The sequence below is a fragment of the Nymphalis io genome, chromosome 10, assembly GCF_905147045.1.
Source record: "Nymphalis io chromosome 10, ilAglIoxx1.1, whole genome shotgun sequence".
In the NCBI taxonomy this organism is placed as follows: Eukaryota; Metazoa; Arthropoda; class Insecta; order Lepidoptera; family Nymphalidae; genus Nymphalis; species Nymphalis io.
In genome coordinates, this window is record NC_065897.1 from 8,856,790 (window position 1) to 8,883,384 (window position 26,595).

The 26,595-nt window shown below is 35.2% G+C and overlaps 2 protein-coding genes across 13 annotated transcripts in view; one reads left to right on the top strand and one right to left on the bottom strand.

Moving 5' to 3' along the window:
- The first annotated feature begins 1,177 nt into the window (after window positions 1-1,177).
- Window positions 1,178-24,245, top strand: LOC126771130 (WW domain-containing oxidoreductase). Of its 2 annotated transcripts, none has more exons than XM_050490873.1 (7): window positions 1,178-1,420; window positions 1,563-1,800; window positions 2,585-2,853; window positions 3,390-3,569; window positions 3,922-4,036; window positions 4,838-4,978; window positions 24,033-24,245. In XM_050490873.1, the coding sequence occupies exons 1-7, from the start codon at window positions 1,332-1,334 to the stop codon at window positions 24,225-24,227; spliced, it is 1,227 nt and encodes a 408-aa protein (XP_050346830.1). In that variant the 5' UTR covers window positions 1,178-1,331; the 3' UTR covers window positions 24,228-24,245. The 2 variants fall into 2 exon arrangements, with proteins under 2 accessions (XP_050346830.1, XP_050346829.1); XM_050490872.1 differs by lacking the exon at window positions 24,033-24,245 and adding an exon at window positions 5,456-6,085 and having other exon boundaries at window positions 1,183-1,420.
- Window positions 6,366-26,595, bottom strand: part of LOC126771124 (synaptic vesicle glycoprotein 2C-like) — a 29,603-nt gene continuing 9,373 nt past the window's right edge. The window contains exons 6-10 of one of the 11 annotated variants that reach the window (XM_050490863.1): window positions 10,488-10,633; window positions 9,364-9,469; window positions 8,800-9,098; window positions 7,880-8,001; window positions 6,366-7,346 (exon numbers count right to left, since the gene is read on the bottom strand). In XM_050490863.1, the coding sequence (XP_050346820.1) occupies window positions 7,273-7,346; window positions 7,880-8,001; window positions 8,800-9,098; window positions 9,364-9,469; window positions 10,488-10,633 (747 nt within the window). In that variant the 3' untranslated portion in view covers window positions 6,366-7,272. Of the gene's footprint in view, window positions 7,347-7,879; window positions 8,002-8,799; window positions 9,099-9,363; window positions 9,470-10,487; window positions 10,634-17,411; window positions 18,296-18,846; window positions 18,978-19,773; window positions 20,073-20,337; window positions 20,444-21,464; window positions 21,611-24,624; window positions 25,819-26,349; window positions 26,478-26,595 lie in introns of those variants that run through there. The other 10 variants (XM_050490864.1, XM_050490865.1, XM_050490860.1 and 7 more) reach the window with 10 other exon arrangements.

Below are 26,595 nucleotides of genomic sequence, written 5' to 3' on the forward strand. Positions count from 1 at the left end.
CTTCTGAGGAGAATGCTTATCCAGTACCATATAAAGATGCTGAAGTACTATTAATAAAGGAAACAATGCAACGGTTTTTTGGCGTGAAAAATGGAAAACAAAAAAAAAATGATTAAAAAATATATAATAAATATTAAAAAGTAAATTTTTAATAAATATTAAATCCTGAAAATTATTTATAGTTACTATGGCAACAATATACGCACACATTGATAACTATCTGTCTGGCCCCTTGGTCTATTAATTCTTCTGTCTACGTCCCATATCCATTGATGCCAACTTGGGGGCTTTCACCCCAAATTTAGGGAGATTCAAGACGTCTAAAAAGCCGAGATGGCCCAGTGGTAAGAACGCGTGAATCTTAACCGATGATCGTGGGTTCAAACCCGGGCAAGCACCACTGAATTTTTATGTGTGTAATTTGTGATTTTAATTCATTTCATGCTTTACGGTGAAGGAAAACATCGTGAGGAAACCTGCATGTGTCTAATTTCACTGAAATTCTGCCACATGTGAATTCTACCAACCCGCATTGAAGCAGCGTGGTGGAATAAGCTCCAAACCTTCTCCTCAAAAAGGAAGAGGAGGCCTTTAGCCCAGCAGTGGGACATTCACAGGCTGTTACGATACGATACGACGAAGACGTCTAGGGGGTTTTTAAGGGGGTCTATTATTCAAGTCTTTTTTATTTTTCCTTAAAAAAACTCACGATTCTATACAATTTATATTAAGCCTCGAAACCAATCAACAAACTAAACCAAATATAAACTCCAAGCGTGGTTATAACTGAAATATGAAACAACTATAATATATTGAGATTGAAATAATAGCTCCCGTTGAGCTATTACTCAGCGTGCTTGTACAACACGTAGGAGGCCCGGGCTTCGATTTCTATTCACGAATGAAAAATAAAAATCGTTTAATTTCATTGTTATCTTTAATATTATTAATTAATGTATGTAAATGTGTAAATACCCGCATAGATACAACATTAATTTTATACTTGTATTAATGTATTTTTAATATATATTTGAAATTAACTCTCAAAACGAGTGTACAACAAAAAATTTAGGGGTTTTTAATCGATATTTAGACGAATTTGAAGTTGGTTTTAGGGGGAATATTCTGTAGGATTTGACATCACTGCCCATATATATAGTGTCATCTCTTTTATACGTGACATTGGCAAAATATTTATGTTATGATTTTTATTATTGAGGAAATAGAGGGATCAGGTGTATATGTATTATCTATGGGGATTACGGAATATTGTTGCAAAATCTTTTAATTTTAGTGATCTATCTAATTTGTTGCTATAATATTAAAACAAAATGCACAATTTAGACTCTGACAGTGAAGATGAACTATCTGCGGGCTGGGAAGAAAAATCAACTGAAGATGGAAATGTTTATTTTGTCAAGTAAGCAATTCATAGTGGTTTTAAACTTAAATTTCTAACATTACTTGATTAGTCATGATTGTATATATAAAAAAACTTAGTCCTAGTCATTGACGTTTAATATTTCGACGTTAAAGACTTCATTTTATTTTACACATTCCAGTACTTGTAATAATAAAATACAATGGACTCATCCTCGCACTGGACAAAAAAAAGTTATTCCTAAAGATTTACCTTTCGGCTGGACAAAAACTATGGATGAAAATGGTAAGCCGTTATATGTTCAACAAGAAACTGGAAACAAAACTTATGTGGATCCAAGATTAGCGTTTGCAAAGGTAGAGAAAAAACATGTAAATGATTTCCGCCAAAGATTTGATGGCTCTTCCACAGCTTTTCAGGTAATCATTTGAATTAAATATGACTTGCAATTGTCAAAACCTATTTAATTTGTTGCTATAGTATTAAAATGAAATACACAATTTAGACTCTGACAGAGCAGACAAGTAGTTGCGGGGTGGGAATAAAAGGGTAACTGGTGTTGATGTAGTGGCTGTAAGGCTGCAGATCCCGAGGTCCAGGGTTCAAATCCCAAGTAGGGGCCACTAAAAAGTTGAGTTTTTCTGTCAAAGATTCTCAGTAGCAGCCTGGATTCTGTAGAATTTAGAAGTATGTATACTCCTGTGCCTTAGAGAGCACATAAAGCCTGGTCCTGTGCCTAAACTCTTTCCGGTTGTGTTGGGTTGCTGTCATTATCATTGGATAGTGAGAGTGAGGGAATAAAGAGTGCTGAGATGTTGAGACTGTGTTTACGCACACACTTGTGCACAATATGTCCTGCTCAGATGGCTAATCTCCCACAACCTGATATCTGAAATCAGTCTGGAGGATGTCACATAAAGTACATTTTTTAGTATCAACCATCTTAAATTGACAAAAGAGTATTTTCAAAATGTACATTCTTTTAATTATTTAAAATACATAAATTTTGTCTTGGTTATTTTGGTCTTGTACCACTTTGAATGAGAATAAATTAATATAGGTTAATGGTGCACTAAAATTGTAAGGGATGCTTTATATTTCTTACAATCTCGCAGTCTGATTAGCTTACTGATTTATATAGAAATAAAAAATAATGTTATGATTAATTTTGTGTAAAGTTGATTATTAAACCATGTCTTACAGGTTCTTCATGGTGTGGATCTATCTGGCAAATATGCACTAATAACAGGATGCAATGCCGGCATTGGATTTGAAACTGCAAAATCTTTAGCAAGGCATGGCTGTAATATATTATTAGCTAATCGCAACATGGAAGCCACTCAACAAGCAATTGAACAGATTGTCAAAGATACAAAAGTATCAGAAGATAACCTTAAATCAATATACCTTGATTTGAGCTCATTGAATAGTGTTAGAAAGTGTGCTTTGGCTGTAAAAACGGTTTTTTCAGAGTGAGTTATCGCATTTACATATATTTTAATATAAGTTCAATTTCAATAAGGCACATAAATATGAAATATACTTTTGTGCATTAATATCTATTATCTTTCCTAAGATTCCTAATTTTGAATCATTTTATAATTACTGTAATATGGAGATGAAATAAAGCCGAGATGGCCCGGTGGTAAGAACGCGTGAATCTTAACCGATGATCGTGGGTTCAAACCCGGGCAGGCACCACTGAATTTTCATGTGCTTAATTTGTGATTATAATTCATCTCGTGCTTTACGGTGAAGGAAAACATCGTGAGGAAACCTGCATGTGTCTAATTTCACTGAAATTCTGCCACATGTGAATTCTACCAACCCGCATTAGAGCAGCGTGGTGGAATAAGCTCCAAACCTTCTCCGCAAAAAGAGGAGAGGAGGCCTTTAGCCCAGCAGTGGGACATTCACAGGCTGTTACGGTTACGGTAATATGGAGATTCTGTACTTTGTGAATTTTGTAACTGTCCCTTGTTTTGAAACCGTTGTTTTAATATTTCAGTCATCTCGATATATTAATATTGAATGCTGGTGTGTTCGGACTTTTATATGAAGAGACGGAGGATAAATTAGATAGGACGTTTCAAGTAAATCATCTCTCGCATACATACTTAGCATTATTATTAGAACCATTATTGAAGAAAGGTTCTAGAGTTGTGTTTGTGTCTTCAGAATCACATAGGTAATAATTAATTATAATATTTTATTTAAAAAGTACTTAATTTTTTTGTTAATTAATTTATTGGAAGTGTATTACCTTTTTTTATATTAACAGTTATTTTGAAGTTTAAGTGCTATTATTAAATTGACAGAATTCAGAAATACATATAACTATATTATTTGTAATAGTTTAGTTCCAATCTCATAAAATGTTAATAACAATCTTTAAATAATCTAACGTTTACTTTGGGAACAGGTTGCTAATATAACAATTCAATTATATTGTTATATCTTATAGAGATACAAATAAAAACCAATAACAATAAAAATATATTATTAAAATATTTCATTTCAAATTTTATTTTATCTTTTAGAATGGCGAGCTTAAAAAATGTTTTTGTGAAACAAAATCTTGCACATCCAAAAGAACAATACAGTACAATGATAGCTTATAATAATTCTAAATTGTACAATGTTATTACTGCAAAGGCAAGTAAACTTCTCTATTTTTTATATGTAAAATGTTATATGTCCGTTTTGAACAGCTGTTAGGGTGGGGCCTGTCGACACTGATATATGCAGTAACTTAAATGAATATAATAAATAGTAAATAAAAAAGTGCCTATAATATAAGATAAAGATTGAAATAAGGATCTATCTAACTTGCCCTTGGTGATAAAAAATAATGTCCCAAAGTTTAAAATTTGAACATTATTTTTTAAGAAATTATTGATATACTGAAGAAAAATTTAATAGGCAAGCCTATATTAGAATTCACCAATATTTTCTCTATTGCAATTTTTACTATACATGGTCGCAATGCGGATCTTAACTTGATCATCTGTTTGAGCTTACTGCATATCAAATGGTACACCTATTTATTCTTATAAGCGCTTCCCGAAAACAAAACCGTAATAGTACTACGTCTTTAAATGTCATCAAGAAAAAAAAATTGGAAGAAAATACGTCTTTTATTTTTGTGATATAACATTTCTTCATTTGCTTTTACACAATTTCATTCAAAGCTGGTAAAAAGTAATCTTTCCTTAAAAGATGTCAAGAGGGTTAAGTCTGGAGATATGTTCTGACAGAATATTCAAGTAAAACATTAGTTTTAACTCTCTGACAGAACAATATATGTTAAATTTAGCCATATAAAATAGTGGGTATCATGAGAAACGACTTAATCTCTTCTTGCTATGTGCATTTATTAAAATCGAAAATTGTAGCGACTCAACAATCTAATTTTTATATTGTTTTGTAACAAGTTTTATTATTGTTGTATTTCAGATATTAAGTGAAGAATGGAAACACAAAGGTATTGCTGTAAATTCCTTACATCCTGGGAACATGGTGTATACAAATTTGCCTAAAAGTTGGTGGTTTTATCAGATGTTTTTCTGGTTGGTGCGACCTTTTACCAAGTCTTTAGTAAGTAGTATTTAATGAGTAATATATTACATATTTTAAAATAAAAGTTGTTCTTGCTGTTTATTTATCATACGTGTATAATAATACTAATATGCATACCTACGTACACATATTTTGTTAAAAACATAACCTCCCTTTTCTAACTGACAAAACTAAATTTTGTCAGTCAGATAATTATTGTTCGACATTCTTTCATTCGAAAACTGACTATTTACTTTGACAAAGATCCGACCATTCCTGATAGCGCGCGCATTTTAGATATTTTTTATAGTTGATTTTGCCTCTTTTATACAAATAATTCTAACAGTTATCTTTGAATACAAAACAAACTGTCTTGTAGGCAAATATGTTCAAAAGATGCATAAGATGTACTTTAATCATATCGTAAATTTATTTTCTGATGTGAATAGGTTGGAGACTGGCATTTTGAAACTGTTATTTATTATTGTTTTAGTAAAAATTAAGTGTTATTTACAGCAACAAGCAGCTGCAACGTCTGTTTATGTCGCAACGGCATCTGAACTGGAAGGCGTTACAGGACTTTACTTTAATAACTGCTTCTATTGCGAGGAATCAACTTTAGCTCGGGATAGAGATATAGCCAATGAGATTTTTTCTATATCGCTTGGCATGATAGAAGAGAGAGTAGGTCGAGAGAACATAGAAAAATATGTTGAGAAATATTGTAATCGAAAGGAGAATGCGACATAAATATCTAAAAATATGTACATGAAATTATATATAAGATAATTATTTTTAAAAATATCAATGAAAATCTCATATTGAATCTACATATTTAAATAAGGTCAGAATTGTAAGTACACTACGTGCGACTTAGTTTGACACCTCATTGGAATGCGACCCGCGCCCTGTGCGCTCAGTACCGACAGCATATTAGTTACCGAAGCGTCTATTACGTCTTCGCTCGAGGTGTCAAAGTCGCACCGGTAATCGATTTGTTATTCATAAGTGAGTTGATTTTGTTAATATTTTATGTCATAATTATTATTTTAATTGTATTATCGGGGTTATCGGGGTAAAAAATAAGGTGATATTGGTTAAGATATTGTAATTATTGTTTAAGTATAAATAAAATGGCACAAGTTATTATTTTCTTTCATTTTGATCATGTAACGCTTTAAAAAAAACCTTTTAATACGCCGAATGGAGATTGCTTCTTGCTCTTTTTATCCCCTAGATTTTGTAATATACTTCATTTGTGTTTATTCAACTTTTTTAATATATGGATATATGATATTGAATATAAGTCTTAAAAAACCACATCAATTAGTTACAGTACTAATAAGTGACATATTTTCATTTATTAAGATAAATAGAAAATAAGAAGCAATCAACTATTTTATATCATAAAAAGGTCGTACAATAGTATAAGGTAAAGTACACATTTTTTGCGATACATAGTTGAGGAATTCGTCAATTACACTTTCTTAAAGGATTTTGATAAATTAACATCTATACTTATATATTAGAATAAAATTTTCAAACTGGTTTGGTTTCATACACAAGGAAGATAAACAATGAAATAATATTAAAATATAGTTATCCCTTCATCCCTTTTGTGGAGCTGTAATGGGCCTGATTAATAAATCAAATTAAATTTTGACCGATCGCAATATTTTGAGGTACTTGAGGGTTTCATAAACTGGCGTATTCCTCATTGAATGTTTGTTTGTGTGTCTTCCAACGTGTCTGTAATACCCTTTCGTAACCTTCATCTTGAATAGATCTTTATGATATAAATTCGACGTGTCGTCTATCTTAAACTAACGTAAGTACATACAAATATCACAAGTTTTTCTATTACTTATTATTTTTATTGACAAATGTTCACTCACTACCGTAACAGCCTGTGAATGTCCCACTGCTGGGCTAAAGGCCTCCTCTCCTCTTTTTGAGGAGAAGGTTTGGAGCTTTTCACTCATTAAGGACTAAAATAATATGTATATAAAACTAAGAACTTGACTGCTTAACGTACATGGCGAGCAAGAAACCAATAGATTTACGTTTAATAACAAGTCTTATATGAAATTAATTTTGTAATTATACACGAAGAAAGGTTTGTACATGAAACTTCTTGCATTTGTTATAAAATATCTATTGCTAAACTTTGTTGGTAAATTAGTGATTTCTATTAAACTACTACATTAATAAAGTGCGCCCTATGCTTTCTCTAAAATAAATTAGATCAACTTGTAATTTATATTATAATCGTGTTAATAATATTAGTAGTAAATAACTTAACAATAAGGAGATTTTCGATTTTATATTGTCAGTTAAAAATGCGTCCTTCTGATTGGACGAGGTTCGAACCGTGTACTCTGTAGCAACAGCGTAAGCAGGCCACAAACTGAAAAAATAATATATATATATTTTAATTTTTTTTTGTCTTTGTAATAAGATTCAAAATCGAAAAAATATTTTTACGTAAGATACAAAAATATCAGAATCCATCGATTGCATATTATTTTTGTATAAATATTAAATCAGATAACAAATAATCCGTCAAAATAGCCAATAAGCACCATTATCAAACAATTAACGACTGCAAAAGATATTTTAAAACCTTATCAAGTCATTGGTAGTTTTATTGTACACCTAAAAGATAATTAATAATATCGACATCTCGACATGTCTTATTGTTAATTTTTTTTCATTAAATTATGAATTTATATTAAATACTGCCGCTGTTATTTGAGCATATGTACATTTGACAAACGTCGATTTTAATTGACACCTGATCAATTTGATTATAATAATAAGTACGTATTGTTTCCAAATAATAATCTACAAATTGCTTATCATCATCGTCATCTACGACGCCAACAAAGGGATTTTTTATATGAATATTAATTTATTAATAGATAAAATTTAGTCACTTACGTATCAACATCGCTCCAATGAAATAACAAGTTAGGTGGCAGACGGCGTTAATAAGAAGGCTAGTAACATTCGTACCCTGTTGAATGAAACCAACCATCACCGTGAGACCAATAGCCATACTCCTGTTAACAGACAATGTTGTATATTAATGAAATTTCAATAATACCGTACCGTAACAGCCTGTGAATGTCCCACTGCTGGGCTAAAGGCCTCCGCACCTCTTTTTGAGGAGAAGGTTTGGAGCTTATACCACCACGCTGCTCCAATGCGGGTTGGTGGAATACACATGTGGCAGAATTTCAGTGAAATTAGACACATGCAGGTTTCCTCACGATGTTTTCCTTCACCGTCAAGCACGAGATGAATTATAATCACAAATTAAGCACATGAAAATTCAGTGGTGCTTGCCCGGGTTTGAACCCACGATTATCGGTTAAGATTCACGCGTTCTTACCACTAGGCCATCTGGGCTTTTTTTTTATTAATACACATTTAATTTTAATTATACACATAATAAATTATTAATATTTGATGCACTTTAATTGACGTGTGGGTGGGTACATATTGCCTAGCTATTTTAACAAAGCAAAAAGAAGGGTCTTGTAAGATGCGATTTATTTGTTTTAAAACTGATGTGATCATTATTAGATTAGCAATTATTGAATTCAAAAATTAAACATCCATTGTTTGCTAAAAGCGATTAGCGAACGCACAAAAAAAAAATTGATTACTTTTTTTTTGTTGTAAATATATTTCATCTCACACACGTAAATATTGCAATAATATAATATACTTATTTTAATTCTGTGTATGTTTCAAACTGTTTTTTTACTTGTGACAATTCGGTATTATTCGCTAGTAAGATTCATAGTTTTATATATTAATATAAATTATAAAAAACGATGTTGTTTATTACTTACCTCAAATTAGTGGGAAATATTTCAACAGCATAAGCATTTATTGGGCCTATAGCGAGACCAGTGATTGGTACTGAAGATAGTAATATCGCAAATATTGTGTCTTGTGTCACGAAGTTTATTAATACGCAGAATATTCCAATTACCAAATAAACTAGGATTAGTAATGTTTTCTTGCCCAGTATTTTTACAGTACTACTGAATCCGAGAGCAATTAAGGCGCAACAGAAATTGGCAATTGAGTTAAACACAAATGTTATAGAATCAATTGAATCGTTACATTGTGCGTTTTCTGAAGCTGTCTGTAACAAGATTATAAATTTGATAAATATTATAAAAGTACCCGCTTACTATTTTATTAATTTTAACTTGCTTAAGAATATTTCGTTTCATAAATAATAAGTTTAAGTGAAGATAAAAAAAAATATTCATTTATCCATATAAGGTTCTCGTATATCCAGCAAATACGATGCTCTTCATATCACTAGTTTATTTGTATCACTCAGAATTAGGACTTATAAATTATTATGAATAAATTATATTCTTAATATATACCTACATACCTACCTCGTTAAGTCGTTGAGCAATTACTTCGCAAGCGGTAAGACCTGCACTGTCACCGGTGAGTACTCTATTAAGGATATCTGGTATCCACATGTGCAGGCCATTTAGACTAAAACAATAAAATTTTATCGTTTACTATATTTACTTATACTATTTTAAAGTTTATTTTAATATGAAAAAAAAAATAAACAATATTGTGAACATATTACATCCAATAATGAGATCATCACATAAATTAAAAAAACAATTGACTGCATCAATCTATCAATTATCAATTATTTTGATGAATTTGAATGATGATTGCTTACGTAGTCATATCTTACCACAGGCGTAGTCTTTAATGTTAGGAAAAAATCAAATAATATAAGCACATGATAACGTAAAAGTTAATTGAAGGAATATGCTACAAAGTTTCTTCTCAATTTAAAAGGCAGGAGATTTGGCAAATAATTTAATTATTATAAGGACAGCAAAATATCCTTATATATTATAGATAAACATACTAATTTACAATTTACATTTATGCGATATCACATCAATTTTGATTAATAAACACAACACTATTAAACTAGTAAGAAAGTGATTAAAATCAAACGCCTTAGAATGTTACTATACGTTTTTATTTAATATTTATTTTTGTTTTTAATATAATCTAAAAAGGCGTGGAAGCAACAGTTTTTGGAGACACTTTTTACTGGTGGTAGGGCTTTATGCAAGCTTGTCTGGGTAGGTACCACCCTCTCATCAGATATTCTACCGCAAAACAGTAGTATTTGGTATTTTGGTGTTCCGGTTTGAAGAGTGAGTGAGCCAGTGTAATTACAGGTACAAGGGACATAACATCTTTGTTCTCGAAGTTGGTGGAGCTTTGGCTATGTAAGCGATGGTGAACATTTCTTACAACGCCAAAGTCTATGAGTGGTTGTGACCACTTACCATCAGGTGGCCCATATGCTCCACTACCTATTCTATAAAAAAAACAAATATATTTTATATATAGAGAAGGTTTTTGTCAGTGATATATTTACGTACGGATTGTTACTTTTTTTTTAAATAAATTTGGTAAGATAAACTACGATTGAAGATTTTAATACAAAAAACCTTATGTCAATGAACGAATAACTTACGTGGCAAATATTCCGAAGAATAAAGTTCCATTCAGTATAAACCACTTCAAATAGGGCGGCCTAAGCAATGGTATTGTTTGTTGTACTAAAGAGTTGAGAAAAGATTGTCCATTTTTATCCTGATCGGGTAATTTTAAGGTTTTCACCTGAAATAAAAAAATATACTTAGATATGATTCGCTATCGATAGTACACGAGAATAATTCAATAAACAGTTATCGATTCCGTTTCAAGTTCTTTTATCAAAATAAACTCTTCTAATAATATGATTTATGGCTAATTTAAAGAAATGAATTAGGTAGATATAGGTTTAGTGTAATTATTATTCATTTTATTTTTTTTAGTGTTATATAGGTTAAAAACATTAAATTGTAATAATACTTATAAGCCACAACAAATTAAATTACAAAAAAGACGATTAATATAAAACATTATCAATGGCGCAGTCATAAACATTATCTCAATACTTATTTCATTATGAAGCTATCGGTCCAATTTGTAAAAAGTATGGCTCGCGCCTATTTCTTTCCATTTTTTTTGTGACTTTTATTATTAAAGATGTAATTTTTTATACGTACGCCGGAATACCCACTAAAAAACCAGCGGTACCCACACCGCTTTTTCGAGGGGCGTCACGGGATCGCTTGCGCATACTACCGTGACGCCCCGACGGTTGGCCCGCCTCTGCAGGCCTCCAAATCTTAGGGGGTTCTCAGGGTACAAAGACCCCCTATCCCCGGCAACACTTAGGGCGGGAGGAGAAGATGCGCATAGCGCCGACGCCTTCTCCCCGGTCTTCTTCGGCGAAGCGAGTCAGCGGAGGCCCTCTCCTCACGCTCCCGCTCCGCTGCCTCCTTCTGCGACATGACATTTTCGCAGAAGGAGACCGTCTCCAACCAGCATCTCTCGCTACCAAGCATGGCGTTTATCACACTCGGCAGCGAGAGGTCTTCACCGACTAAGGCCGCCAGGGACAGGCGCTGAGGTCCCCAAGCGGCACACTCCATCAGAGTGTGGCAAGCTGTGTCCGAAGGTGCACCACACTCATGGCAGGAGGGTGTCACCTCCCGCCTCGCTATCCGGTGCAGGTACTTACCGAAACAACCGTGTCCGGTAAGTACCTGCGTCAGCCTGAATGTGAGTGTGCCGTGACTCCGTTCCACCCAGCGACTCAAGTGGGGGCGGACCGCCTCCACTGTCACTAGGCCTGCCGAGGGGGACCTCAGGTCCTCCTCCCACCTATGAATCAAGGCTCGCTGGGCTAGGGCCCTGACTCGCTCAACCTCCGCCGATCCTGAACGGACGCCGCTTGACCTCGTTTCCACCCGGAACCGGTGCACTTCCGCAAGCACCTCTGCCTGGAGTTCCCAGGGCGGATCGCTCGCGAGAAGTGTCGCTGCCGTCCATGACACCGTACGGTACCCACGTATCGCTCTCACCGCTATGACTCTTTGCGGCCTCCGCAGAAAAGCTCTGTTACGAGCGGTGAGAGCATCCACCCAAATGGGTGCACCGTACAACGCCATGGAGCGTACCACGCCAGCGTATAAGCGCCGACATGGTGTTTCCGGCCCTCCTACATTGGGTAGGAGGCGGCCCAGGGCAGCAGCAGCGCTTATGAGCTTCGGGCCGAGTTGGACAAAATGCTGCCTGAAGCTCCATCTTCCGTCCAGGATCAGGCCCAGATACCTCATCTGGGCTTGCACCTTAATCACCGTCCCCTGGACGGTGATAGACGCCCCTCGAGGGGGACCCCGACGTGGACCGTGGAATAGGAGGGCCTCTGTTTTTATGACAGAGACCCTCAAGCCCAGCATCCCAATCCGGTCCATCGTGAGCGATACTCCGACCTCGGCCAGGCGGGCCGCCTCCTGAAAGGTCTGCCCCGTCGCCGTGATGAGGGTGTCATCCGCGTAGCACAACACCCTCATTCCGGGAAGGATGGGGGCCCTAAGGAGCCAATCGAATCCGACGTTCCACAGGATTGGGCCGAGTACCGACCCCTGTGGAACGCCGCAGCCTACCCAACGCCGGACAAGTCGCCCATCGCCCCCCTCCCAGAGGACCACTCGGTCCCGGAGGTATGCCCCCAACAGCCTTCTGAGATAGGAAGGCTCCCTGTGGTATCGGAGTGACTCCCTTATTGTCTCGAAGGGAAGACTGTTAAAGGCGTTCGCTACGTCCAGCGATACCGCCAGGACTACGTCTCCTCGGGCCACCGAGGCGGTGGCCCAGGTCTTTAGGGCGTCCAGGGCGTCAATGGTTGATCGACCCTCCCTGAACCCGTACTGAGCCTCTGAAAGACCCGGCCCCACCTCGTTGAGGTGCTGAATAAGACGGGCAGCGAGGATCTTCTCGAAGAGCTTGCCCGTCTCATTCAGCAGCACAATTGGCCTATATGCCGAAGGAGAATCGAGTGGACGCCCCTCTTTCGGCAACAGAACCAACTTTCCTTTCTTCCACAGCTTCGGAAACTGCTCACTGGAAAGACATTCATCAAACAGTTCCCGAAGCCTCCCACCTAGATGTTCCAGGGCGTCACGCAGAACACGCCCTGGAACCCCGTCCGGACCCGGCGCTGTGGTTCTGGCCCTCAATCGATCGAGGGCCATCTCCATCTCTCGCTCCGTAACGTGTGGTGGAGCCGCACTGTCATCTGTTACAGAGCGAGGGGTCATACTTGGTGGGACGTGTTCGCCTGGTTGGGGAAATAATTCACCAACCAGTCGCAGGAGGAGATCCGGTGGCAACGTTTCCGTCGCAGGGGCGCCGTGTGTGCGGAACTTTCCTCGCACACCACGGTACGGGCGTCCCCACGGGTCCCTGTTCAGGCCCACCAGAAGCTCCTCCCTTGCTCTCTCCTTAGCTTGACTTATCACCTGCTGCAGCTCCTTTTTTAGCTGGCGATAAGTGGCCCACAGCCGTCCCTCCAAATCCGCGTTGAGGCCGTTGTGCCTGCGACAGCGGACGTATGCCCTCCGTGCCCGGTTACATGTCGCTCGAAGCTCCGTTATTTCGGGCGACCACCAGTATACCTGGCGGCGTGGTACCCTGCGTCGGGTCCTCGGCATGGCCGCATCGCACACCTCCTTTAGAGCGCTGCGCATGCGGTCCGCCAGCTCGTCGACACTGGCACCTTCCCTCCTTCCCGCGGAACCCCACCGCTGCACGATAGCAGCTTCCCTGACCAGCTCACGATCCAGCTGGCCAAGGGACCACCTGGGGAGCGTGGTTGGTACCCTCAGAGGTTCCGCTGGCCTGCAAGAGGTGGAGATCTCAAACCGGATGTATCTATGGTCCGACAGAGTCTCCACCTCCTCCTCCACTCTCCAATTTCTAACTCTGCGCGCCGTGACAGGCGTAGCGAACGATAAGTCCACCACGGACCCTCCCTGCTGCCTCACGCAGGTGTGCACCTGCCCCTTGTTAAGTAGGGATAGGCTGGAGAGTAGGGCCCACACCTGGACAGCCCTCCCTCGCGGGTTTGTGGCAGGATTTCCCCAGGCACGTGATTTCACGTTGAAGTCACCGAGAACTACTATCGGTTTCGGCGACTGCCTGGACACCGCAACTCGGACAGAACCGAGGTAGCTCTCGAACTCCGCCAGGCCGCGGTTGGGGGAGAAGTACGTTCCTACTACTACGTACTCTCCCCATCCCGCCACTACGTAGCCCGAGCCCCTCTCAATGAGTGAGAGGGAAGGACCCGTACCGCTCCGAGTGAGGACTGCCACAGTGCCGTCCAAGTCCCCTACCCAGTGAGATAAGGGAGGGACGAAATAGGGCTCGCAGGCCACAGCCAGGTCGATTTGCCACTCCGCCATGGACTGCAGTAGCAGGTCCTGAGCCCCGGCGCAGTGGTTGACGTTCGTCTGAAGGAAGCTGAGTTTGTCGCTCATGTTGACATGGGTGCTTCCTCTTCGGCCTGGCGCCGTCCGACGTTGGTGATGGTGTGAGTGCCTAATACCATCTTTCCTTTTGTGAAGGGAGGGTTACACTCTCCCGAGCCCATCACGTGCCCAGAGGGTCTTCCAGCGTCCGCACATACTGCACAGTGCAGCTTTCCAGTGCAGGTCGAAGACTTGTGGCCCTCGATACCACACCGGAAGCAAAGCCCACCTCGTTCCGCCTTGGATGGGCAGAGCATCTTTGTGTGTCCAACGCCCATGCATTTGTAACAGCGCAGAGGGCGCTGTTCCAGGACGTACACTTTGGCTGAGCTCCACCCTACCAGAAGACGACGGGCGTCGGACAGCTTCTTCGCCACCGTAATGGGACAGGTGATGCGGACCATACCCATATATCCGGGTCCACGCTGCAACGCTCCACACTTGACTGCCTCAGGCGTGCAGTCCCCTGCACGTGCGACTGCCGCAACCAGCTTTTCTGGGGTGACTGAACGACTATACCATCCTAAAAAATATATATATGAAATTTTTATTTTCAAATCAATCGGGTTAGCTGTTGTTACGTGAATACGGAACAAACACACAAATTTAAGTTATCTGCATATAGCATTAGTATAAAATGCAGTAATAAGTCTATGCTTGTCACATACCTAGATATGTAATTATAACTTACATAAAACCTTAGAGTTTTCTATTATGGAATATATGTACGTTAATTAATAATAATACAAGAAAACTTACTGGATAGTCAGCTGCGGTTTTTTTTTTGTTTCCAGAGTATATAGTTCTTAAAACATTTAATGACTCGTCATGTCTGCCTTGCGAAATAAGATACTTCGGGCTCTCCGGACCAAACGACATGAGTATTGCACTTAGGATAAAAAAGCTTGAATATACAATCGTAAGTAATCTCCAGGGCCGGAAATAGTATAAACCAAAGTCAATTCTGAAATCGGGTGGCAGTATTGCCCATGCAAATTACTGTAAAATATATATTTTAATGTTAGTTCTTAAAGTTTATGAAGTCAAATATTCATTAAAAATTTGGCTGCTAGTTTTAAGAACGTGGCCAAAGTCTAACTTTAGTAATTTTTCTTCAATATCGGAAAGCTATCGAGTAAGAGTTGGTATTCAAAAATTCATTGGCAACGTTCTTAAAAATGTAGTAAATATAAGGAAATATATTTATGGCATTCGAGAGTTACTAAATAGTAGTAGTCTATCGCCACGAGTTCGTGAGCTTAATTTGAGGTCATGATGATTCATCTCGTGCTTGGCGGTAAAGGGAAAACATCGTGAGAAAGCCTGTTTGTGTCGGACGAAACTTTGCCACATACGCAATCTCCAATTCGCGGCAGAAATCTTATAATCCTGCCCCTTCCAATAATAAGATCCAAGCTTATTCCCTAAGAAGAGAGGCATTAACATCAGAGAGCCTTCCAAGCGCCATAAAAACTTAATGATTGCTACAAAACTACATCTTTTCCAAGCGTTAGAGCGTTTATAACATCAACCAGCAGCTCAATACCAAATAGTAATTTCAACTTCAATTCAAAACAATGTTTCCTTAAGGCTATCCGAGTAAAAGATGTCAAGAGGGTTAGGGTTGAATATAGCCATATGAAATAGTGGGTGTCATGAGAACCGACTAAATCTCTTCTTGCTATGTTCATTTATAAATATCGAAAATTGTAGCGACTCCACAATCTAATTTTTATATTGTTTTGTAACAATTTTTATTATTGTTGTATTCCAGATATTAAGTGAAGAGAATGGAAACACAAAGGTATTGCTGTAAATTCCTTACATCCTGGGAACATTCGAAAACTGACTATTTACTTTGACAAAGATCCGACCATTCCTGATAGCGCGCGCATTTTAGATATTTTTTTATAGTTGATTTTGCCTCTTTTATACAAATAATTCTAACAGTTATCTTTGAATACAAAACAAACTGTCTTGTAGGCAAATATGTTCAAAAGATGCATAAGATGTACTTTAATCAGATCGTAAATTTATTTTCTGATGTGAATAGGTTGGAGACTGGCATTTTTAAACTGTTATTTATTATTGTTTTAGTAAAAATTAAGTGTTATTTACAGCAACAAGCAGCTGCAACGTCTGTTTATGTCGCAACGGCATCTGAACTGGAAGGCGTTACAGGACTTTAATAACTGCTTCTATTGCGAGGAATCAACTTTAGCTCGGGATAGAGATATAGCCAATGAGATTTTTTCTATATCGCTTGGCATGATAGAAGAGAGAGTAGGTCGAGAGAACATAGAAAAATATGTTGAGAAATATTGTAATCGAAAGGAGAATGCGACATAAATATCTAAAAATATGTACATGAAATTATATATAAGATAATTATTTTTAAAAATATCAATGAAAATCTCATATTGAATCTACATATTTAAATAAGGTCAGAATTGTAAGTACACTACGTGCGACTTAGTTTGACACCTCATTGGAATGCGACCCGCGCCCTGTGCGCTCAGTACCGACAGCATATTAGTTACCGAAGCGTCTATTACGTCTTCGCTCGAGGTGTCAAAGTCGCACCGGTAATCGATTTGTTATTCATAAGTGAGTTGATTTTGTTAATATTTTATGTCATAATTATTATTTTAATTGTATTATCGGGGTTATCGGGGTAAAAAATAAGGTGATATTGGTTAAGATATTGTAATTATTGTTTAAGTATAAATAAAATGGCACAAGTTATTATTTTCTTTCATTTTGATCATGTAACGCTTTAAAAAAAACCTTTTAATACGCCGAATAGAGATTGCTTCTTGCTCTTTTTATCCCCTAGATTTTGTAATATACTTCATTTGTGTTTATTCAACTTTTTTAATATATGGATATATGATATTGAATATAAGTCTTAAAAAACCACATCAATTAGTTACAGTACTAATAAGTGACATATTTTCATTTATTAAGATAAATAGAAAATAAGAAGCAATCAACTATTTTATATCATAAAAAGGTCGTACAATAGTATAAGGTAAAGTACACATTTTTTGCGATACATAGTTGAGGAATTCGTCAATTACACTTTCTTAAAGGATTTTGATAAATTAACATCTATACTTATATATTAGAATAAAATTTTCAAACTGGTTTGTTTTCATACACAAGGAAGATAAACAATGAAATAATATTAAAATATAGTTATCCCTTCATCCCTTTTGTGGAGCTGTAATGGGCCTGATTAATAAATCAAATTAAATTTTGACCGATCGCAATATTTTGAGGTACTTGAGGGTTTCATAAACTGGCGTATTCCTCATTGAATGTTTGTTTGTGTGTCTTCCAACGTGTCTGTAATACCCTTTCGTAACCTTCATCTTGAATAGATCTTTATGATATAAATTCGACGTGTCGTCTATCTTAAACTAACGTAAGTACATACAAATATCACAAGTTTTTCTATTACTTATTATTTTTATTGACAAATGTTCACTCACTAAGGACTAAAATAATATGTACATAAAACTAAGAACTTGACTGCTTAACGTACATGGCGAGCCAGAAACCAATAGATTTACGTTTAATAACAAGTCTTATATGAAATTAATTTTGTAATTATACACGAAGAAAGGTTTGTACATGAAACTTCTTGCATTTGTTATAAAATATCTATTGCTAAACTTTGTTGGTAAATTAGTGATTTCTATTAAACTACTACATTAATAAAGTGCGCCCTATGCTTTCTCTAAAATAAATTAGATCAACTTGTAATTTATATTATAATCGTGTTAATAATATTAGTAGTAAATAACTTAACAATAAGGAGATTTTCGATTTTATATTGTCAGTTAAAAATGCGTCCTTCTGATTGGACGAGGTTCGACCCGTGTACTCGGTAGCAACAGCGTAAGCAGGCCACAAACTGAAAAAATAAATATATATATAAATAAATATATATATATTTTAAAATTTTTTTTGTCTTTGTAATAAGATTCAAAATCGAAAAAACATTTTTACGTAAGATACAAAAATATCAGAATCCATCGATTGCATATTATTTTTGTATAAATATTAAATCAGATAACAAATAATCCGTCAAAATAGCCAATAAGCACAATTATCAAACAATTAACGACTGCAAAAGATATTTTAAAACCTTATCAAGTCATTGGTAGTTTTATTGTACACCTAAAAGATAATTAATAATATCGACATCTCGACATGTCTTATTGTTAATTTTTTTTCATTAAATTATGAATTTATATTAAATACTGCCGCTGTTATTTGAGCATATGTACATTTGACAAACGTCGATTTTAATTGACACCTGATCAATTTGATTATAATAATAAATACGTATTGTTTCCAAATAATAATCTACAAATTGCTTATCATCATCGTCATCTACGACGCCAACAAAGGGATTCTTTATATGAATATTAATTTATTAATAGATAAAATTTAGTCACTTACGTATCAACATCGCTCCAATGATATAGCAAGTTAGGTGGCAGACGGCGTTAAAAAGAAGGCTAGCAACATTCGTACCCTGTTGAATGAAACCTGTTCTACCAACCATCATCGTGAGACCAATAGCCATACTGCTGTTAACAGACAATGTTGTATATTAATGAAATTTTAATAATACCGTACCGTAACAGCCTGTGAATGTCCCACTGCTGGACTAAAGGCCTCCGCACCTCTTTTTGAGGAGAAGGTTTGGAGCTTATACCACCACGCTGCTCCAATGCGGGTTGGTGGAATACACATGTGGCAGAATTTCCGTGAAATTAGACACATGCAGGCTTCCTCACGATGTTTTCCTTCACCGTCAAGCACGAGATGAATTATAATCACAAATTAAGCACATGAAAATTCAGTGGTGCTTGCCCGGGCTTGAACCCACGATTATCGGTTAAGATTCACGCGTTCTTACCACTAGGCCATCTGGGCTTTTTTTTTATTAATACACATTTAATTTTAATTATACACATAATAAATTATTAATATATGATGCACTTTAATTGACGTGTGGGTGGGTACATATTGCCTAGCTATTTTAACAAAGCAAAAAGAAGGGTCTTGTAAGATGCGATTTATTTGTTTTAAAACTGATGTGATCATTATTAGATTAGCAATTATTGAATTCAAAAATTAAAAATCCATTGTTTGCTAAAAGCGATTAGCGAACGCACAAAAAAAATTTGATTACTTTTTTTTGTTGTAAATATATTTCATCTCACACACGTAAATATTGCAATAATATAATAAACTTATTTTAATTCTGTGTATTTTTCAAACTGTTTTTTTACTTGTGACAATTCGGTATTATTCGCTAGTAAGATTCATAGTTTTATATATCAATATAAATTATAAAAAACGATGTTGTTTATTACTTACCTCAAATTAGTGGGAAATATTTCAACAGCATAAGCATTTATTGGGCCTATAGCGAGACCAGTGATTGGTATTGAAGATAGTAATATCGCAAATATTGTGTCTTGTGTCACGAAGTTTATTAATACGCAGAATATTCCAATTACCAAATAAACTAGGATTAGTAATGTTTTCTTGCCCAGTATTTTTACAGTACTACTGAATCCGAGAGCAATTAAGGCGCAACAGAAATTGGCAATTGAGTTAAACACAAATGTTATAGAATCAATTGAATCGTTACATTGTGCGTTTTCTGAAGCTGTCTGTAACAAGATTATAAATTTGATAAATATTATAAAAGTACCCGCTTACTATTTTATTAATTTTAACTTGCTTAAGAATATTTCGTTTCATAAATAATAAGTTTAAGTGAAGATAAAAAAAAATATTCATTTATCCATATAAGGTTCTCGTATATCCAGCAAATACGATGCTCTTCATATCACTAGTTTATTTGTATCACTCAGAATTAGGACTTATAAATTATTATGAATAAATTATATTCTTAATATATACCTACATACCTACCTCGTTAAGTCGTTGAGCAATTACTTCGCAAGCGGTAAGACCTGCACTGTCACCGGTGAGTACTCTATTAAGGATATCTGGTATCCACATGTGCAGGCCATTTAGACTAAAACAATAAAATTTTATTGTTTACTATATTAACTTATACTATTTTAAAGTTTATTTTAATATGAAAAAAAAAAAAATAAACAATATTGTGAACATATTACATCCAATAATGAGATCATCACATAAATTAAAAAAACAATTGACTGCATCAATCTATCAATTATCAATTATTTTGATGAATTTGAATGATGATTGCTTACGTAGTCATATCTTACCACATGCGTAGTCTTTAATGTTAGGAAAAAATCAAATAATATGTATAAGCACATGATAACGTAAAAGTTAATTGAAGGAATATGCTACAAAGGTTCTTCTCAATTTAAAAGGCAGGAGCAAATAATTTAATTATTATAAGGACAGCAAAATATCCTTATATATTATAGATAAACATACTAATTTACAATTTACATTTATGCGATATCACATCAATTTTGATTAATAAACACAACACTATTAAACTAGTAAGAAAGTGATTAAAATCAAACGCCTTAGTACGTTACTATACGTTTTTATTTAATATTTATTTTTGTTTTTAATATAATCTAAAAAGGCGTGGAAGCAACAGTTTTTGGAGACACTTTTTTACTGGTGGTAGGGCTTTATGCAAGCTTGTCTGGGTAAGTACCACCCTCTCATCAGATATTCTACCGCAAAACAGTAGTATTTGGTATTTTGGTGTTCCGGTTTGAAGAGTGAGTGAGCCAGTGTAATTACAGGCACAAGGGACATAACATCTTTGTTTTCGAAGTTGGTGGAGCTTTGGCTATGTAAGCGATGGTGAACATTTCTTACAACGCCAAAGTCTATGAGTGGTTGTGACCACTTACCATCAGGTGGCCCATATGCTCCACTACCTATTCTATAAAAAAAACAAATATATATTTTATATATAGAGAAGGTCTTTGTCAGTGATATATTTACGTACGGATTGTTACTTTTTTTTTAATAAATTTGGTATGATAAACTACGATTGAAGATTTTAATACCAAAAACCTTATGTCAATGAACGAATAACTTACGTGGCAAATATTCCGAAGAATAAAGTTCCATTCAGTATAAACCACTTCAAATAGGGCGGCCTAAGCAATGGTATTGTTTGTTGTACTAAAGAGTTGAGAAAAGATTGTCCATTTTTATCCTGATCGGGTAATTTTAAGGTTTTCACCTGAAATAAAAAAATATACTTAGATATGATTCGCTATCGATAGTACACGACAATAATTCAATAAACAGTTATCGATTCCGTTTCAAGTTCTTTTATCAAAATAAACTCTTCTAATAATATGATTTATGGCTAATTTAAAGAAATGAATTAGGTAGATATAGGTTTAGTGTAATTATTATTCATTTTAATTTTTTAGTATTATATAGGATAAAAAACATTAAATTGCAATAATACTGATAAGCCACAACAAATTAAATTACAAAAAAGACGATTAATATAAAACATTATCAATGGCGCAGTCATAAACATTATCTCAATACTTATTTCATTATGAAGCTATCGGTCCAATTTGTAAAAAGTATGGCGCGCGCCTATTTCTTTCCATTTTTTTTGTGACTTTTATTATTAAAGATGTAATTTTTTATAGGCATTAGGACTATGATTATTACACGAACAATTTTCGTGTACCTATCTGTTGTAGTTTTCGCGGCATCTCCACAGGCGAGTGTATCGCGGCGATAGTCTCATCGTATCGTTATATTCAGAAATTACTTTATAAATCATTTTCCACACGCGATATCGTCGCGGTGATAAGACGTGGTTTTTGAGGTGCAAAGCTTCATCGATCAATCGCGACTCGCAGCGATACCCTGGTGGAATTACTGTTTACTCGGTCATACAAGGGTGAAAACTACGTCGCAATACACGCGCCCGTGGAGATAGCACTTTTGATATTTGGAGAGCGGCTGAATCAACCATTTTCGATCCGACTAAACTAACGATGCAAAAATATACAATAAATTTTAAACATACTACGACTATACCATCCTAAAATATATATATGAAATTTTTTTTTCATATCAATCGGGTTAGCTGTTGTTACATGAATACGGAACAAACACACAAATTTAAGTTATCTGCATATAGCATTAGTATAAAATGCAGTAATAAGTCTATGCTTGTCACATACCTAGATATGTAATTATAACTTACATAAAACCTTAGAGTTTTCTATTATGGAATATATGTACGTTAATTAATAATAATACAAGAAAACTTACTGGATAGTCAGCTGCGGGTTTTTTTTTGTTTCCAGAGTATATAGTTCTTAAAACATTTAATGACTCGTCATGTCTGCCTTGCGAAATAAGATACTTCGGGCTCTCCGGACCAAACGACATGAGTATTGCACTTAGGATAAAAAAGCTTGAATATACAATCGTAAGTAATCTCCAGGGCCGGAAATAGTATAAACCAAAGTCAATTCTGAAATCGGGTGGCAGTATTGCCCATGAAAATTACTGTAAAATATATATTTTAATGTTAGTTCTTAAAGTTTATGAAGTCAAATATTCATTAAAAATTTGGCTGCTAGTTTTAAGAACGCGGCCAAAGTCTAACTTTAGTAATTTTTCTTCAATATCGGAAAGCTATCGAGTAAGAGTTGGTATTCAAAAATTCATTGGCAACGTTCTTAAAAATGTAGTAAATATAAGGAAATATATTTATGGCATTCGAGAGTTACTAAATAGTAGTAGTCTATCGCCACGAGTTCGTGTGCTTAATTTGAGGTCATGATGATTCATCTCGTGCTTGGCGGTAAAGGGAAAACATCGTGAGAAAGCCTGTTTGTGTCGGACGAAGCTTTGCCACATACGCAATCTCCAATTCGCGGCAGAAATCTTATAATCCTGCCCCTTCCAATAATAAGATCCAAGCTTATTCCCTAAGAAGAGAGGCATTAACATCAGAGAGCCTTCCAAGCGCCATAAAAACTTAATGATTGCTACAAAACTACATCTTTTCCAAGCGTTAGAGCGTTTATAACATCAACCAGCAGCTCAATACCAAATAGTAATTTCAACTTCAATTCAAAACAATGTTTCCTTAAGGCTATCCGAGTAAAAGATGTCAAGAGGGTTAGGGTTGAATATAGCCATATGAAATAGTGGGTGTCATGAGAACCGACTAAATCTCTTCTTGCTATGTTCATTTATAAATATCGAAAATTGTAGCGACTCCACAATCTAATTTTTATATTGTTTTGTAACAATTTTTATTATTGTTGTATTCCAGATATTAAGTGAAGAGAATGGAAACACAAAGGTATTGCTGTAAATTCCTTACATCCTGGGAACATTCGAAAACTGACTATTTACTTTGACAAAGATCCGACCATTCCTGATAGCGCGCGCATTTTAGATATTTTTTTATAGTTGATTTTGCCTCTTTTATACAAATAATTCTAACAGTTATCTTTGAATACAAAACAAACTGTCTTGTAGGCAAATATGTTCAAAAGATGCATAAGATGTACTTTAATCAGATCGTAAATTTATTTTCTGATGTGAATAGGTTGGAGACTGGCATTTTTAAACTGTTATTTATTATTGTTTTAGTAAAAATTAAGTGTTATTTACAGCAACAAGCAGCTGCAACGTCTGTTTATGTCGCAACGGCATCTGAACTGGAAGGCGTTACAGGACTTTACTTTAATAACTGCTTCTATTGCGAGGAATCAACTTTAGCTCGGGATAGAGATATAGCCAATGAGATTTTTTCTATATCGCTTGGCATGATAGAAGAGAGAGTAGGTCGAGAGAACATAGGAAAATAAGTTGAGAAATATTGTAATCGAAAGGAGAATGCGACATAAATATCTAAAAATATGTACATGAAATTATATATAAAATAATTATTTTTAAAAATATCAATGAAAATCTCATATTGAATCTACATATTTAAATAAGGTCAGAATTGTAAGTACACTACGTGCGACTTAGTTTGACACCTCATTGGAATGCGACCCGCGCCCTGTGCGCTCAGTACCGACAGCATATTAGTTACCGAAGCGTCTATTACGTCTTCGCTCGAGGTGTCAAAGTCGCACCGGTAATCAATTTGTTATTCATAAGTGAGTTGATTTTGTTAATATTTTATGTCATAATTATTATTTTAATTATACTATCGGGGTTATCAGGGTAAAAAATAAGGTGATATTGGTTAAGATATTGTAATTATTGTTTAAGTATAAATAAAATGGCTCAAGTTATTATTTTCTTACATTTTGATCATGTAACGCTTTAAAAAAAACCTTTTAATACGCCGAATAGAGATTGCTTCTTGCTCTTTTTATCCCCTAGATTTTGAAATATACTTCATTTGTGTTTATTCAACTTATTTAATATATGGATATATGATATTGAATATAAGTCTTAAAAAACCACATTAATTAGTTACAGTAATAATAAGTGACATATTTTCATTTATTAATATAGAAAATAAGAAGCAATAAACTATTTTATATCAAAAAAAGGTCGTACAATAGTATAAGTTAAAGTACACATTTTTTGCGATACATAGTTGAGGAATTCGTCAATTACACTTTCTTAAAGGATTTTGATAAATTTACATCTATACTTATATATTAGAATAAAATTTTCAAACTGGTTTGGTTTCATACACAAGGAAGATAAACAATGAAATAATATTAAAATATAGTTATCCCTTCATCCCTTTTGTGGAGCTGTAATGGGCCTGATTAATAAATCAAATTAAATTTTGACCGATCGCAATATTTTGAGGTACTTGAGGGTTTCCATAAACTAGCGTATTCCTCATTGAATGTTTGTTTGTGTGTCTGCGAACCTGTCTGTAATACCCTTTCGTAACCTTCATCTTGAATAGATCTTTATGATATTAATTCGACGTGTCGTCTATCTTAAACTAACGTAAGTACATACAAATATCACAAGTTTTTTTATTACTTATTATTTTTATTGACAAATGTTCACTCACTAAGGACTAAAATAATATGTACATAAAACTAAGAACTTGACTGCTTAACGTACATGGCGAGCAAGAAACCAATAGATTTACGTTTAATAACAAGTCTTATATGAAATTAATTTTGTAATTATACACGAAGAAAGGTTTGTACATGAAACTTCTTGCATTTGTTATAAAATATCTATTGATAAACTTTGTTGTTTCTATTAAACTACATTAATAAAGTGCGCCCTATCCTTTCTCTAAAATAAATTAGATCAACTTGTAATTTATATTATAATCGTGTTAATAATATTAGTAGTAAATAACTTAACAATAAGGAGATTTTTGATTTTATACTGTAAGTTACAAATGCGTTCGTTTGATTGGACGAGGTTCGACCCGTGATCTCGGTAGCAACAGCGAAAGCAGGCCACAAACTGAAAAAATAATATATGTATGAAAAAATAATATGTGTCTTTGTAATACGATTCAAAATCGAAAAAATATTTTTAGGTAAGATACAAAAATCCATCGATTGCATATTATTTTTGTATAAATATTCAATCAGATAACAAATAATCAATCAATAAAAGTCAAAAATAGCCAATAAGAACAATTATCAAACAATTAACGACTGCAAAAGATATTTTAAAACCTTATCAAGTCATTGGTAGTTTTATTGTACACCTAAAAGATAATTAATAATATCGACATCTCGACATGTCTTATTGCTTATTTTTTTCATTAAATTATGAATTTATATTAAATACTGCCGCTGTTATTTGAGCATACGTACATTTGACAAACTTCGATTTTAATTGATCAGGCGATTTAATTATAATAATGAGTACGTATTGTTTCCAAATATTAATCTACAAATTGCCTATCATCATCGTCATCTACGACGCCAAAAAAGGGATTTTTTACATGAATATTTATTTATTAATAGATAAAATCTAGTCACTTACGTATCAACATTCCTCCAAAGATATAGAAAGTTAGCTCGCAGACGGCGTTAATAAGGAGGCCAGCAACATTCGTACCCACGATGGAACCTGTTCTACCGACCATCATCGTGAGGCTAATAGCCATACCCCTGTTAACAGTCGATGTTGTATATTAATGAAATTTTTATAATACACATAATTAATTATTTGATTCACTTTAATGGAAGTGTGGGTACATATTGCCTAGCTATTTTAACAAAGCAAAAA